We start from the raw sequence: 16,413 nt of genomic DNA on the forward strand, positions 1-16,413 counted from the left end.
GCATTAAACTGGAGTCCGGTGGGCTGGATTCACATTACAGTCAGCGTTTCATTTCCTAAGAAACAAAAGTGAAAGTATCGCAGCTGGGCAGAGACAGTCTGACCAGCAGCGATGGCCGACGCATATTCGTATGCTCTGCTCGTCAAGCTCGAAGAAAACAACATACCAAGACTAAAAAACAAGTTAGTGAAATACTTTCAGAGTAAGAAATCTAGCGGTGGAGACTGTGAAGTCGACTATGAACAGGGCAGCAGGACAGCGCTGCTGCGCTTCCGCAGAGAGGAGGGTAAGTTTAGCCCGTGTGACTCTGACTTTATCACAAAAAAAAAAAAAAAATCAAAACTTTAATCCTTAATCGACTTCTGTGATACTGAAAACCTTTTTTAAAACCTTACAGACCAGAAAAATGTGTTGGAGAAAGGGTCGCATCAGATCAATGTGGATAACGGCGTGTTGAAGATGACAGTTCACTTACCCACAGATCAGGGCACACAGCAGGTAAGAGGGTACAAAAAGCCTTTTTTAAAGGCTGTCACATATAATATCAGCAACTGTAGTGTGCACTTGTTCCAGTGTGTTTATCTGTAAGACAGCCAAACTACATCTTATCTTGTTTCATTTATAACGGGCATAGGTTTGAGGCCTAACCACATTGGTTACAGAGTATGTGAAACCTGCTATCACTGCTGTCATTCCTGTAATAACTCCCTGAAATGACTTTTTGCATGTTGGGATGTCGGAGTACACAATTAGAGATGTCAGGATTGACCGGTTTTACGATTATAAATGTCAGGGTAGGATTTTATGAATTACAATATCTCCCCAGGGCGGAGTAGTGGTAAATCAGTCACATCCTATAATGGTTCACATATAAGTCTAATGATTATTTGGCTATATTCTATTATTAATTGTATTATTATTATTATTATTATGTTACTATAAAGAAGGCTTGAAGTATTTTATTTGCAGGGCCAGAAGAAAGTGAATAAAAAGTGAATAAAACCTTTAATAAAACAATGTGTTTCCTTCCATGGTGTAAATAATCGTGATAATTGTATAATCGTGATTTTTTCCTCTAACGTTAATCGTGACACTAAAATCTGACATTGTGACATCCCTACTACATAGTCCATGACAACTTTGGGTACTAGTTGCTTTACACATTCAGATTAATAATGTATAATATTATCAGTAACTACATTATGATATATTGTGAAACCTGTTACATAAAAATGCCAAAACAATCCTGAACAAAGATGACTAACACAATGTTTTTTTTTTCCTTTCTATACAGGATACTCAATCTGTTGAACTCAATAAGAAACGTAAGTACTGTTTTAAACAGAAAATATGTTTCTCTCTCTGAAACAGTGACCTCGGTTAGAGATAAGTGAAGTTGGCAGGTAACATGCTTTTTTACATTTTTATTATCTTTGTCTTGATAAACTTATCTGCCTATTCAAACATTCTCCTGTGGTTATCAACTTTGCGGCTCAACATTTCAAATCAAATTGAGTTGGAAGCAGAAAGGATTTCTTATGTCATAAATGTTCCTCATTAGCTGCCTAAGCTGCTTAAGTTCAGAAAGTTTACTAAATCACACCTAAGCCAAAATGTGTATATTTTTCTGATATTACTATCTAGTATAGTACACAAAACCCTGTATTTAGTGTAATTATGGCATTTTGTATTTTAAGACAGAGACAGGTATACATTGCTGTACATTACATTACCTGTAGTAAATGTTATATCACGTAGTTGTTCAGAAGAAGAGGTTTAAAAGTCATATTCTTCCCCAAAAGTGGAAAGTTATTTGTGATGATTAATTCTGCAAAGGTATGTTGGGAGTTGCCGCACTGACTTGCAGTTTGACAGGAAACACTCCTCCCATTAAAGTCCTTGGAGGTTTGCCAGACCGACTCTTTGTTCCCTCTTAACACAAGAAGCCACCATCTTGAAATGATCTTATTCACAAAGAGCATGTTGGATGTCTGTTTGTCTTCTAGGTGCGATTTTTCAAGGAAGTTTATGAATGTATTCCTGTTTAGGATTCAACTGTTAAAGGAAATAGTCACTAAATTCAGACCTTATTAAATTGTTATTTTTTTATGCGTTATAGTCTCATATTTAAACAACTTCAGTGGTTGCTTCAATTTTGAGAAACTTAACATTCTGTTGCACTTTTTTACCATGCAATGTAGCACTTATTTAGCCCAGCTGACTACTAAATCACAGATTTCCTCACAAAAAGCACAAATAAAGTCAGTTTCAGTTTTGTTTGCTCCACTTACTCCACACTGCAGTTTTAAGTCATGGTGCTCTTCTAAAATGGCTGAAAGTCCATTCCCTTCCTCCTCTTATTCAGTGCACACATGCTCCACTAGTATAAAGGCTATAAAGACATGCAGAAACTACGGCGTGGTGCTTTAAGTAATATTGATAACTTTACAGTCTTGTTTAGATCAGGCTTTACATCTTTTTAGAGAATGATACAAAACTCTATGATGTTATTGGCATTTAAAAGCAAGTTACTGGCATTGATATAAATTCACTGTCACTGTGGTCTGTAAGAAAAATGTTGCACCAACCTGCACATCAATTCGGAGGATTTTGTTATGTAAGGGGAAGTCCTTTAGTGCCTTTTTGGGTGGGCCCCTCCAACTAATCTAATGTGTCTCCCACATACAGAGATTTTATTCATGGTTGACTGTTATTTAGTGTTATATCATCTCTCTTCATTTAGAAATGTTTGATCATTTACTTAACCTTCATGTCATATTAACAGAAGATGCTGCTACAAAGAAAGAGCCGAGTGCTGATGAACCTGCTGCTGCTGCTGAAAGTGAGACTGTAGCGAAAGGCAAAGAGGATGAAACAGCAGAAGAAGAACTACAATCCAACTCTGCTGTTTTAGAAAATATCCCAGATAAGTTGTACGGAGAGGTTTTGGAGATGCTGGTGGAGAACATTTCAAAGGATTTTGACTCTTCATCTATGTCCAAAAGCTTCACTTTGGAAGCCATTCCTGCCATCACTTCCGCTGTGGTTACTTTCCAGAGTGAAGAAGGTACTTATTGTGTGTATGTGTGTGTAATATTAGCCCTTTTACAGACATTTGTAGAGTCCCCTGATGTCCAGCATATCTCCACTGATTTTCAATATTAACAAACATTGCAAACTTGCTGCAAAAAATGAGTGTAACTATTTTTAGATGTATGTTTGTATGAGATGACATTTACTACACACCACACATTAAGAGACAACTGATGTATATATGACTGAATATGACACATGAAATTTTAGTCCATAGTACTAAGACATCCTCACCCTCAATACTGGAAGTCTTTGTAATATTCCTACTGTGAGCAAGCATAAATCACAATATGCCAGAGAAATGCTGTACTCTCATTGAATTGTCAATGAACATTACAGGTAACCTAAAAGTTTTTTTTTCCTTGTTGACAGAGATGGTTTGCATTCTTACCAAAGTCAGTGTTTCTTACCAAAGCACACTGTGTGAATAATTGTAGGCCAACAAATATGTTGAATACATTTTCTTCCTCGTTACACATTTGCTATGCCTATTTTTTTTCAACAATTTGAAACATTGTTTACATCCATGTTTGCTTGCTAGCAGTCTTCTTCTTCCCAGACTTTGTTGCTGATCAGTGGAAGAGTGCTAAACTGTCAGCAGGACTATGTGACACAAACTAAATTGATTAACCTTGTTAAAGCTACCCTTACCTTTGTTACATTTTTACACATTTTTTTGTTTAGGTTAAAATGCTATTTATAAGGTAATGGTATTCTAACATGTTAGAGAGATCCACCAGGCATAGAAACTCTTCATTATTCTATTCTCATAATATTCTGTGAAGACTCTGACCAATCATATCATTCGGCCTGCATGATATAGTAGTTGAACAGCCAACTTGGGACCAAAGATGATTCAGGAAAACTCAAAAATGTGTATTGTTTGTTTCATTTTATGAATGTATTCATGTCTGACTGCCTTCATTTATATCTCTCCCACAGAAAACAATCATTTTGTGACGAAATGCCCCCAAAACAAGATGTTCAAAAATAAAGGATTGTCAGTCCGAATTCTTGAACCCACAGACCAGGTTGTCGTTGACGACATCAGGAATTTCAGTGAAGATCACCTCTGTCTGTATTTTGACAATGCAGGTTGGGATGTGGAAAATGTCACCATTAATGAAGGGGATCATTCTGCTCTCATCTCCTTTAAAGACCATAGAGGTAGTGCACTTACAGTACACATTAGATGTTAATGTGTGAATATACAAGTTAATAAACATCATATTACCTTTATATGTATTCTGAACAATTTGACAGTTGATGTATTTCGTTCCCCATAGCCGTTCAGGACATCATGAAAAAGGAACATCACATCAAAGGGGTAGAAATCAAAGTTTATCCCTTTTACAAATCTCTGGGAACAGCCCTTTATGGAAAAGACAAGCCTTCGCTAAAACTCCCTGCTGCGATATCCGAACCCATTGATGGTGCTGTCCTGAGATACCTAAATGACAGTAAATCAGCAGCAGATACAGTTCGTAGTGACTTGGCGAAACACTTCTGCAATGTAAACCTCCAACAATCTGCTGTGTGCCTGAGCCCTTTTCCTACATTGCTACAACAAAAGGATGCTGAAGACATCATCAAAGAGTGGACCGACATAGTGAAGTCAGCCTTTGCGAAAGTTGTGTCAAAATTCAAATCCCTGAAGTTGCAGCTAGAGTCAGAGGTGTGGGAAGAGTCAGAGGATAAGATAAGAAAGATGCTACTCAATGAAGATGTGGTTGTTGTGCCTGATAAAGCCAGTGGTGTCTTATCAGTGGCTGGTCTTGTGGATGATGTCAACAGACTAGAGAAAACACTTACTGAATTTGTAAACAAGATTGTCAAAAGGGTCCACAGGGAGAAATCAAGCATAACCCAAGAGATGAAAGGTCGACCGTCTGTTTTGCACATCCTGTGTGAAGATGGCCTTCAGGACAAGCTGCTACAGGTGTACCCAGAGCTCAAAATATCATCTGGAAAAGATGGTCAGAATCTGATTGTAATTGGCTTAGGGCAAGAGGTTTTGGCAGCACAAAACATTGTACATGACCAAATACTTGCATTAAAAAAACGGAATTTAGAAATGGACAACTTTGTGCTTGGCATGTTGAAGGACGAAGACCAAGAGGAACTTACAAAGGCTCTTCTCACATCTAATAAAATAAATGCAGTATTTGAGATAGCTTCACAAAGAGTCCAGCTCCTTGCTGTGTCTGACAGAGATCTGAATGATGCTGTAGATCATTTGAGAAAGCTGGTAATATCTAAACACATTGATGTTGAAGATATTAATGTCCTGAAGAAGCCAGAGTGGCAAAAAATGATCCTCCAGTTAGAGAATGCCAACAGTGAGTTGTGCAGAAAAATTCAAATCCAGACCAAAAGATCACAAGTTGTGGTGTCTGGCAACAAGGATACAGTCACAAGAGTTAGCAGTAAACTTGATGACTACTTACAGCAAAATGCTCAAGTTGAAGAAGTTGTTGCAGTGAATAACGCCGTAGTTGAGTACATTAAAAAACATCACACATCTTGGTTGGAGCAAGTGGCAGACAAAGTGGAGGTGTCTTTCCAAAAAGAGGGCATCTGTCTAAGTGGTTCCAGAGTCAATGTCACAGATTGCAAAACCTCGGTCGAAGACTCAGTCTCTTCTGTCTACTTTGAAAGTTTAAAGGTCTCCAAGCCTGGAGTGAAGAAGTTCTTCAAGGATAATGAAGCTACGTATGCTCATTCACTCATGACTGATACTGGCTGCCTGGTCCAGCTGGTTGATGAGACTAAGGATGGACAGACGGACGACACTTTTAGACAAGTACAAAAGCCTGTGTACCAGCTTCAGACACCTGATGGAGTAGACATAGCTGTTTGCAAAGCAGATATTTGCAGTTACCCAGTGCACGCAGTTGTCAATGCTTCTAATAAGGACTTGGATCACAATGAAGGCCTTTCAGCAGCACTACTGAAAGCTGCTGGTTCACAATTCCAGGATGAATGTGACAAACTAATAAGGTTGAATGGACAGCTCAAGCCGGGAGACACTGTGATAACTGGTGCAGGAGGCCAGCTTTGCTGTAAAAAAGTCATCCATGCAGTGGGACCCAATTTTGATCCTGCCAATTCTAAGAAGGCTGTGGTGCAATTGAAAAGAGCTGTTAAAGGAAGCTTAGACCTTGCTGAGCAGCATGGTTGTGTCTCTGTGGCACTGCCCGCCATCAGTAGAAATCAGGGCTTTCCTCTCAATTTGTGTGCCATCACCATCGTCAAAGCAGTGAAGGAACACTGTGACGACAAGTATGACGACATCACCCTGAAGAGGATACATTTCGTGAACAATGAAGATGGCACTGTTCAGGCTATGGAGGCAGCTGTCAGACAGGAGTTTGGAAATCATGGTGTCAGTTCTGCTCAGCAAACTCTTACCCAGACCGTCAAATCACCTGTGAAACAGGTTGCATCTGACCCAAACTGCTTGGGTCAAGGGCTGACCAAAGAGGGTGTGGGTATCACTCTGACAACAGGAAATATCGAGAATGCCACGGTAATTTTATTTTAAAAAAATTATGTTTCCTCACTAAGAGTATGCAAGTTGTGTAAGTGTTAAACATTTCGACAGGACTACCTACCAACTACTAGATTCTAGTAGCATTAATTATTGACCTTTAGTATCCTTACTCTATAAAATGTGGTTTCTCTGGATTTGAATGACTGTTTAGATTGTCACATAGCACTGATTCTTGATTGTTATTTTTAAAAAGATGTCGTTAAATAACATGCAACTGAGAACGTCTCATTAACACATCCTTAGACGGAGGTAATCGTGAATACTGTGTCTGAAGATCTTGCACTGAACAAAGGGGCAGTTTCAAGTGCCATCCTGGGTGCGGCTGGACCCAAACTGCAGAAGTTGGTACAAGCAGAGAATGCAGAACCACATGTCAGTAAGGTGATTGTGACTGATGGCTGCAACCTTAAGTGCAAACATGTGTTTCATGCAATTGCACCTGACTGGGATAATGGACAAGGCACAGCTGAAAAGGTGAAGTGAATTTACTAAATCAGTCCTTAGTTTTTATCTTTTCAGATCAAATGAAATATCTCAGGTTTTTTTTGTTGCTCTTTTTTTCTCTATTCTTCTCTATTCTTTCTATAACATTATCTTGCTACTTTTGTAAATATTAAATGCCTTTATATTACCTTACAGGCACTGAGTGACATTTTCAAGGACTGCTTGGGCAAGGCAGAGGACAGAGGTCTGACCTCCATATCCTTTTCTGCCATCGGCACTGGAAATCTGGGCTTCCCAAGAGACCTGGTGGCCTCTTTGATGTTGGATGAAACCATAGCGTTCAGCAGTAAAAAGAAACCTAAGTACCTGAAGAAGGTCATGATTGTCCTCTACCCAAAAGATGCAGAAACTATCCAGGTATGGAAAGAAAAAAAAAGCTCAGTTGTACTATCATGCTTAGAGGGCTAAATGAAAATGTAACCATGAAATAAAATTTGTGATAAATCAGCAGTATCAACCAGTAATATCTCACCACTACATCACTGTTAACTTCTTTGATGTGAGTGTTTTGGTAGAAGACATTTCTCTGTTTGTTTCCTCAGGCTTTTATTGACGATTTTAAACAGAAGTTCCAGGTGACCTCCAGTTCCACACAAAGTTCAGGTAGACAACATTGTTGCAACATTTTAGTTATTATAATTAATTTTACAATTATAATGCTATCCATACATCATAACAGTGAAACTATACTGTATCATTAGTGTTCACATAGTTTGGGCAGCAGTAAAAATAATGCTAAGTACTAAGTATTAATCTGTAACTGAAAAATGTTTACTTTGCTGTTAATTATTTTTTGTGTCTACTGCTGCAAGGTGGTTTTTCTAAAATCACCTCAAGCCCAGGAATGTATGAGACGCAAATGGGAGCTGTGACTATACAGGTGGTCACCGGCAACATTACCAAGGAGATCACTGATGTCGTTGTGAACTCCTCCAATAATGATTTCACTCTCAAAACAGGTATTTTTTAATAATGCAAATTTTAAATAATTACAGTTGTAACTTGTTCTGGCAATTTTCTATTAAAAAGCACAGTTGTTCGTTGTGTTTCTGAGAGTTTATTCGGTCGCCTGCAGACGGACTCTTTGCTGTCTCAAGTGTGAGATGGCAAAAATGAGCCCAGAGCAGGGGAAGATGTCAGATTATATACAAAACATTATCTTGTCAAAAGGGTGAAGTTGTTCTACCATCAGAACAATGTCAGCACAATAAACACGTCATAATGTGTTGTACAATCAGGACAATGGTTAATCAGTAGATTATAACATATGTAACGTGATGGTTCGATAGGTGGTATTTGGACAATCTTCATGAGAGAACACAGCAGGATTGAGACAGATGCCTTTTGGGCAGAACTTTACTGTAGCTCCCGGCATCAGAAATCAACAACAACAGCATTTCCTTGTCTCTAACACCCAGGTGACTAACCCAACCAATCAGGGGCCAGGAACAACCCAGACCTAGGCAAATGTAACTGTAAAACCACAGAAGCAGATTCAAGAGACTGTTTTAACTGTTTCAAAAGATGCTGGTGTAAATATCTGAATCTGTAATTATGTAAATAATAAAGCACAAATATATAACTACTTAACTGCGTAAACATTGTAAATATATTGCTGGTAAATTAACACATACATGATGTTCACTTAATCAGCAGTTTCTAACACAGTTAGAGACAGTGAATGCTTACAATTGAATATCAGAAGATGAATAATAAGAATTAGTAACCCTTTGTGAACCAATACCTCTGTATTTCCCCCTTTTGACACATGATCCTTCCCATGTGACAACTAAGCATAATGAGGAAATAAGTATTTGGGCAAACATGGTTTACCATTTGGCCCGTACCACACTTTGTTAGAAAAAGGGGTTGTATATCTGATCAAGCCTTATATGTAAATATTAACATGCTGTGCATGATATTTAATGCAACATGAATATTGACACAAAAATGTATCCCCTCATGGCACCTGTGCTCTTCACTGTTCAGTTGTTCCTAGTTCCCTTAAAAAAAAACAACCATGTAGCTCATTTTATATTTGTATTACTTGTCTTATATTTATGTTATTTACAGTATGTATTCTCTCTCTTATCTAGGAGTATCCAAGGCTATTCTGGATGCAGCTGGTCAGGCTGTTGAAGCAGAATGCCAAACCCTGGGTAAAAATGCTTTTATGACAATGAAGCAGATATATTGTTACAGCCAAGGTGTAGCCATACTTATTGGTCTTGACATGGATACATGGAGTAAATTAAGACACACCCATACACACACTCATAGTTCTCACATTTAAATCCACTGTCTACTCTTTTAGGTGCCCAGCCTAACCCAGGCATCATAATGACCCAGCCAGGTAACCTGAAGTGTAAGAAGATCCTCCACCTCCACCTCGGACAAAATGACCCTGTAAGAATCCAAAAGGTTGTGAAAGATGCTCTCCTGATGTGTGTGAAGAACTCACACACTTCTGTCTCCTTTCCTGCCATTGGCACAGGTAAGATATATCAGCAGGATGATATTGATATTTATCCTCAAACTCATCTCAGCTGAGTGTGTTTGTGAACATGTAAAAAACTTCATCCATGTGGTTTTATTGTCTTCTTTTAGTTTGCCTCTGGCTGAGTGAAGATTTACGTTGATTCTAACACAAGTCTGTCATTTATTCTCATCTATTTTAGGTCAAGGTAGTGTAAAGGCAAGGCAGGTGGCAGATGCCATGTTGGATGCAGTGATTGATGTGTTGAGGCAAAATACTTCCAGCCCCCTGAAGACAGTCAGGATTGTTATATTCCAGGCACCCATGCTTAAAGAGTTCTACAACAGTATGCACCAAAGGGAAGCCACTGAACCCAAGAGTAAAGGAGGCCTCTGGGGAAAGATTGTATGTAAGTACAGTGAAAGGAATCAAGTGGTGTTTATATTCCTTTATCCCTAATCAGCTTTTAATGTAAGAATCTAATGTGAAACTTGGAATTTGTTCCTTTAGCATTCTTTACTGGTGAAAGTTCTGACAAGCCAAAGAAAGATGGAGATTTTGTCATTGAAGCTCTTGAAGTGGATGCTGCTTGCTTCCACATCTGCGGTGACTCACAGACTGCAGTAGACAAAGCCAAGCAGCGGATCGACGACCTCATATCAAAAGAGTGCCAAGCCAACTCCATTGATGACAACACCATCCTTAGCTTCTCTGATCCAGACTACCAGAGCATTGTTGACATCCAGAGGAATATAGGTGTGAGCATAAGGACGGAAAGCAAGAACGGCCAAGTTTCAATGGTTATTGAGGGAATCAGCAAGAATGTGCTCAAAGCCAACATTGAGATTCAAAATATGCTGAGGAAGGCAAAAGATGAGGAAGAAATGAAGAGAAAAGAGTATCTGGCGGCCACAGTGGCAGACTGGCAGTACCAGCAGCTGGGGTCTCAGTTTCAGAGTTTTGATTCAAAAAACAACTTCCTGCTTGAAGAAGCACTGGGAAAGGATCTGCCTCAAGTAAAAGTCACAGTCAGGGGTCAAGACTACACTGTCACCATGCCAGATGGACCTGCCACTGATAACCAGGGACACACCCTACAGATAAAGAGAATTGAAAAACTAAAAGGTATTTCACTATGCATTTCTTCATCTGGCCTGTCAATATTAATAAAGACAATAATAAGCTAGTAACCACTAAAAGTTTCAATGTAAAACCAGCATAAGCACATTCAAACCAGAATTGAGTCTGTTTGTGTTACAAATTCATGGAAGCGTATTGCATTCACTTGAAAAATTTTTAAAAAGCTCTTTTTTTCTGAATCATTTTTTTTTTCTTTTTCTGTTTTTCTGAGTAATTTTTTTTCTGAATTAACGTGATACTTCAAAATCCTGCGAGAAGCTCCCACCTGCAAGTAATATTAACATACTGTTGCTGCTACTAACCTTCGGAAACGTGCAGGATTTTAAAGTAAAAAAATTTAGCTTTTTAAAACATTTTTCAAGTGAATGCAATATGCTTCCGGACAAATTATTTGAAGCTTTTAGCATGACTTTTCTAATTGACAACTTGTTAGGATACGTTTGTCAACACAGATCTTTTAAACGGCAAAATTTGTCAAAAAATAAAAAAAATTAAATGTTTGTTATTCCACTAGAATATGATATGCCGGAGGAATGGGATACCATGCCACCTGACGCCTTGAGTCATGCTGTCACCATCCAGGCTGGAACGGCAGAGCACAATGAAGTCCTGAATCTGTTTGAGGCCACCTGCAAAAAAACTGTTATTAAGGTAATCTACATTTAACCTGCACTGACTGTAAAAGTGAACAATGTTTCAGCTATGAACAGAATTCAAGTTACTAGAGCAGAGAGTTGCTGACTGACTTACTTCTATTCAGTTTCATTGCAGTACTCAGCCAGACTTTGTTCTTCCTAGTGAAAAAAACATCAACAGGTTCCTTAATATTTAATAAATCACATCACAAAATGTGCTTTTCCCTCCTCTTAGATTGAGAGGATCCAGAATCCAGCATTATGGAAGAGCTTCCAGATCAAGAAGCAAGACATGGAGCATAGAAACGGTCATCATGACAATGAGAAACGTCTCTTCCATGGCACCTGCGAATCCACTGTGCCCACCATCAATGAGCACGGCTTCAACAGAAGTTATGCAGGAAAGAATGGTGAGAATATTTTTGTGGGCATTTTAAGCAGTGTTGGAGAATGTTACTTTTAAAAGTAACTATTTACATTACAAAATTACTGCCATTAAAAAGTAACTTGTTACATTACAGGATTACCTTCTGAAAAAAGTAACTTGTTAAGTACTTCTGCGTTCAATCAATCAATCAATCAATCAATCTTTATTTGTATAGCGCCAAATCACAACAAAGTTATCTCAAGGCACTTTACACATAGAGCAGGTTCTAAACCGAACTCTTCAGGTTTTAATTTTAAAGAGACCCAACATTCCCACATGAGCAAGCACTTAGCGACAATGGCAAGAAAAGAAGAAGAAACCTCAGGCAGAACTAGGCTCAAAGTGGGCGGCCATCTGCCTCGACCGGTTGGGGTAGGGGGGAGAGAGAGCAAGAATAGGAGAGAGAGAGAAGCACATAGAAAATAAACATTGAAGCTAGAAGGTCCGGGACTGGAATCTGTCATCCGGACGTCTACAGGCCCAGATTGCCTGTGAGACGAGAAAGCACAGACAACTCCGGGGAAGAAGTGTAGGTTACTGAATGCATTAATAGTACATGAATGTTATTGGATATAGATGGATGGATAGAGAGAGAGAGAGGAGGAGAGAGGAGCTCAGTGCATCATGGAGGTAGGAGTCCCCCGGCAGTCTAAACCTATAGCAGCATAAACTAGGAGCTGGTCCAGAACAGGCCTGGCCGGCCCTAACTATAAGCTCTATCAAAAAGGAAAGTTTTAAGCCTACTCTTAAAAGTAGAGAGGGTGTCTGCCCTCCGGACCGAATCTGGGAGATGGTTCCACAGGAGAGGTGCCTGAAAACTGAAGGCTCTGCCTCCCATTCTACTTTTAGAGATACTAGGTACCACAAGTAGGCCTGCGTTCTGGGAGCGCTGTGTTCTGGTAGGTACATAAGGTACTATGAGCTCTTTAAGGTATGATGGAGCCTGACCATTAAGACCATTGCGTTACTGAAAATGAAAACCCCTTTGTGATTCCTTTTACATGTTGTTTTAGTCAAAACCTCCTTTAAATATAATTATTATACCATCATCACAACAGCAAGTCTGGCCCATAATCTGTAAATCTTTACACTAATAGTAGGAATGATGGACACATTATCAATGTTATTGTACAGCCTTACATAAAAAACTGTGGCCAGGCACTTAAATACGCTGTAGGTGGATTAAATATTGAATACTTATCATTCTTTTGTAGTTACACCATTTGAAATTTTCAAGAGCACTCAGTCTTACTTTTGGTTAAAAAAATGCTGCACATGTCATTTCAAATGCTATAAAACCAACACAAACATATCATGTACACATTAACAAACCTGATGCTGCTTTTAAAACAATTTTTGATGAAGATATTTCTGAATTGCTCATCTTGCCAACCCTTATTTGTCACTTATACATCTCATTCCTATTGTGTTCATATTAAGTTTTTACACCACATTTAACATTGAAACAGAAATACCTTAAACAAATGATTATAATTGACCCACTGTTTATTAATGATCAGTTCCCTGATCAAAACAAGGAATGTAGTGAAATATTAATTTGTTTTGGAGTATTTGCTTTGTAAATATGTTATATGAGGGGTTTTATAGCAATTATCTCACATCTCAATAACTGCTGCTATCCTGTTTTCAGCTGCTTATTATGGCAATGGCACATACTTTGCTGTTAATGCCATTTACTCTGCTGCTGACACCTACTCCCCGCCAAATGCACAAGGGGAGAAGTGCATGTACCTCTGTCGTGTGCTGACCGGCGATTACACGCTTGGAAAACAAGGCGTGATCGATACACCAACCAAGGGCGCCGACGCTGTTGAGAAGTACGACAGCCTCGTTAACGACATGTCCACCCCTTCCATGTTCGTTATCTTCCACGACTCCCAGGCTTATCCTGAATATTTGATTACATTCAAGTGAAAAAATCATGTTAGGAGATGACTGAAACAAATGCCTTACTTCTTTACACTGCCTTACATTATTAAGTAATTGCCCATTATCTGCTGTTTTTTGTTCTTTTAACTGTGTTTTATTTTTGATTTTGCAATCCTTTTAACCATTTAAATAATTGAAAGGATGGGAAACTATGCATGTGTGATGATTACTTGTCGATAAAATTACTGCTACTTAAACCATACTCAAAATCTGAGGCAGCAGGAAGAGATCCCTAGTCTCGACTTGATGCTGTCCTACTTTAAACAGTAAGATATGAGAATGAAAAAACAAAGGCTGAAAAAAAAAAATTAAGCAAGTAAGGAGGATGCCTCCGTAAGTGTCAGTGCCAACAAAAAAGTTGTCAGAAGTATTCAATTGTAACTGTATCACTCTGGTAAGATTACCTTGTGGTTATGTTAAAGGAAGAATAGAGAGAGAGATGAGGTTGCTCTACTGTAGTAATCATTTATTCTTTTTATATAATTTACTCTTTTAGCATATATCTCGATTAAGATTTTGTACTTTAATCAAGTATTCATTTCTTTCCCTTTTAATAATTTCTTGCTTGACATATAATCAATTAATGTTATAACTGTGTAACCATTTAGTAGTTTAAGATACTCCTTTGTTAGGAATCATGTAAGCAAAGAGGCATGTAGTCATGTATTTTTAGCTCAACCCTCACTCTCAGTAGTGAGACTCAGGCTGTGACCGTATGATTTATAATAGTATAGGAAAACACACAGTTTGATCGCAGCCAGTTACCAAATTTAGTCTCAAGGATAGATAAGACAAAGAAAATTATGAGGGACTGAAATGAAGAAGTCCTTTTGACCAAATTTAAATATTACCTATAAGCCTGAATATAAGGATCCTCAAACCAAACCAGTTAACCCCTTTTAAACTTTTTATTTCTTTGTATCGACCCTATAACCACCTGTACTACTGACTGAATAAACACCACGTAACCACAAAAAAGCTCCAGTGTGATAGAGTTTCTCTGAGCAAGGCTAACAGACCTTAGGGCAGGGGGCTCTTCGAGAAGAACACCACCTCACCCCCGAGAGGTAAGCTCAAGTGCCTCCGCACTATGGCCACACTACTGATATAAGACACAGACACACATTGGGTAGGGAGCTTGTGAAGGGACCCCTCTCAGGACCGGCCAAATGTTAGGACTCAAGTAGGCTAGGGGAATACATCCTGATAGGGCTCTCAAAACCATGTAACTGCCAACTGACCTTAACATTTCTAATGAATCAGAAGTAAAATCATTTATCTACAATCCTTATGACCAGTATGTTTTATAGAAAATAATAGATGAACCCAAAGATCACAATAAATTCAATGTTAATTCTGAAAAATATAAATGTCTTTTGTGTGTTTTTGTTTTAGTTTTAGTTTTAGCTCTTGTTTTTTGGTTGTGAGACAAGGTTGACAATGGGACATCTGAAAGTAATAAAATAATTCCGTAGTTTTGGGGTGTTATTTATATTATATATTTATATATATAAATATTTAAATGTATAAGTAGTTACACCAGGCATCCCAGCCTTCAAAAAGTCATTTCAGGGAGTAAGAAGAAATGGATGGAAAAGAAAATGGACACTGTTTAACTGCACATAATTTATGGCCACTGGGAAGCTGATGGAAAGAACCTGGATCTATTCCAAGAAATGTCTGTTTATGCATGTCTAAATCAGGTTAACAATCACGTTTGGTTTTGAAAGTAAAACTGAAAGTTAACTGCATTTCCAGTAAACAAGGCAGTTCAAATAAAACTTAACACATGCACACTAATGGGTAGACTGGTTTATGTGTAGTTAATTTAAAGTTTAAAGCAGAATTATCAGTAAATTTAATAGTTTTCACATTATTTACAGTCTAAGGAAATAGCAACCATAGTCCTGCCCGGTCATTTTCTACCCACTTTTATCGACTATTAAATTACAAGTAAAAAGGGAAAAGTATGAAAGAAAATAATCAACAATTTCGAATTTGACATCAGAGAAACATTTAAAACAAAATCACCATTATATTTATTCAGTTTAACGGGAATTACATAAAAATTAAATCATCCAGTTGTACTAAAGCAGCTGAAGCGCTTTGTGGATAAATAGAATACAGTTCCTTTCTCCTCGCAACACCAACAATTGCCAGAGTTGGCCAACTGCCAATTTCCATAGAGATAAATGTGTACATCTACTGTGTATGCATCATAAACATTTCTCTCTAGGCAGGGGCAATTGTAGGATCAGCCCTTTGAGGGGCTCAGCTCCTAATGAGAATTTTATATAAAATGCCCTGCAAGTGTTAAAAAACCCCCCAATATCTACTTATTTTTCGGGGTGCTGAGATCAAATTTAGGGGTGCTAGAGCACCACTAAAGAGGGTTTAGGCCTTGAAATGCAGATGTAGAAGTACATGTATTCATGTATTGTAATTATGTACAACTTTGAGGTACTTCTATTTTAAGTACTTTTATATTATGCTACGTCATACCTCCAATCCACTACATTTATGTAACAGCTTTAGGTTTGACACAATGGATAATATGACAAGCTTTTAATGTATATATATACATTAACATGTTGTTAAAGATGAAACCAGTGATTTCCAACCTTCTTTGTCTTTT

General features: G+C 38.1%; 1 protein-coding gene across 1 annotated transcript; it reads left to right on the forward strand.

The window, feature by feature from the left end:
* Window positions 1-111: 111 nt before the first annotated feature.
* On the forward strand, window positions 112-14,930 carry LOC133993457 (protein mono-ADP-ribosyltransferase PARP14-like). Its single transcript, XM_062432444.1, has 17 exons — window positions 112-286; window positions 398-498; window positions 1,295-1,325; window positions 2,786-3,067; window positions 4,036-4,260; window positions 4,380-6,622; window positions 6,890-7,120; window positions 7,286-7,507; window positions 7,693-7,753; window positions 7,963-8,109; window positions 9,247-9,309; window positions 9,465-9,644; window positions 9,829-10,035; window positions 10,137-10,751; window positions 11,281-11,417; window positions 11,637-11,811; window positions 13,480-14,930. Exons 1-17 carry the CDS (start codon window positions 112-114, stop codon window positions 13,761-13,763), a joined length of 5,379 nt encoding a protein of 1,792 aa, XP_062288428.1. The 3' UTR covers window positions 13,764-14,930.
* The last annotated feature ends 1,483 nt before the right edge of the window (window positions 14,931-16,413 follow it).

The sequence above is a fragment of the Scomber scombrus genome, chromosome 13, assembly GCF_963691925.1.
Source record: "Scomber scombrus chromosome 13, fScoSco1.1, whole genome shotgun sequence".
Taxonomy (NCBI): Eukaryota; Metazoa; Chordata; class Actinopteri; order Scombriformes; family Scombridae; genus Scomber; species Scomber scombrus.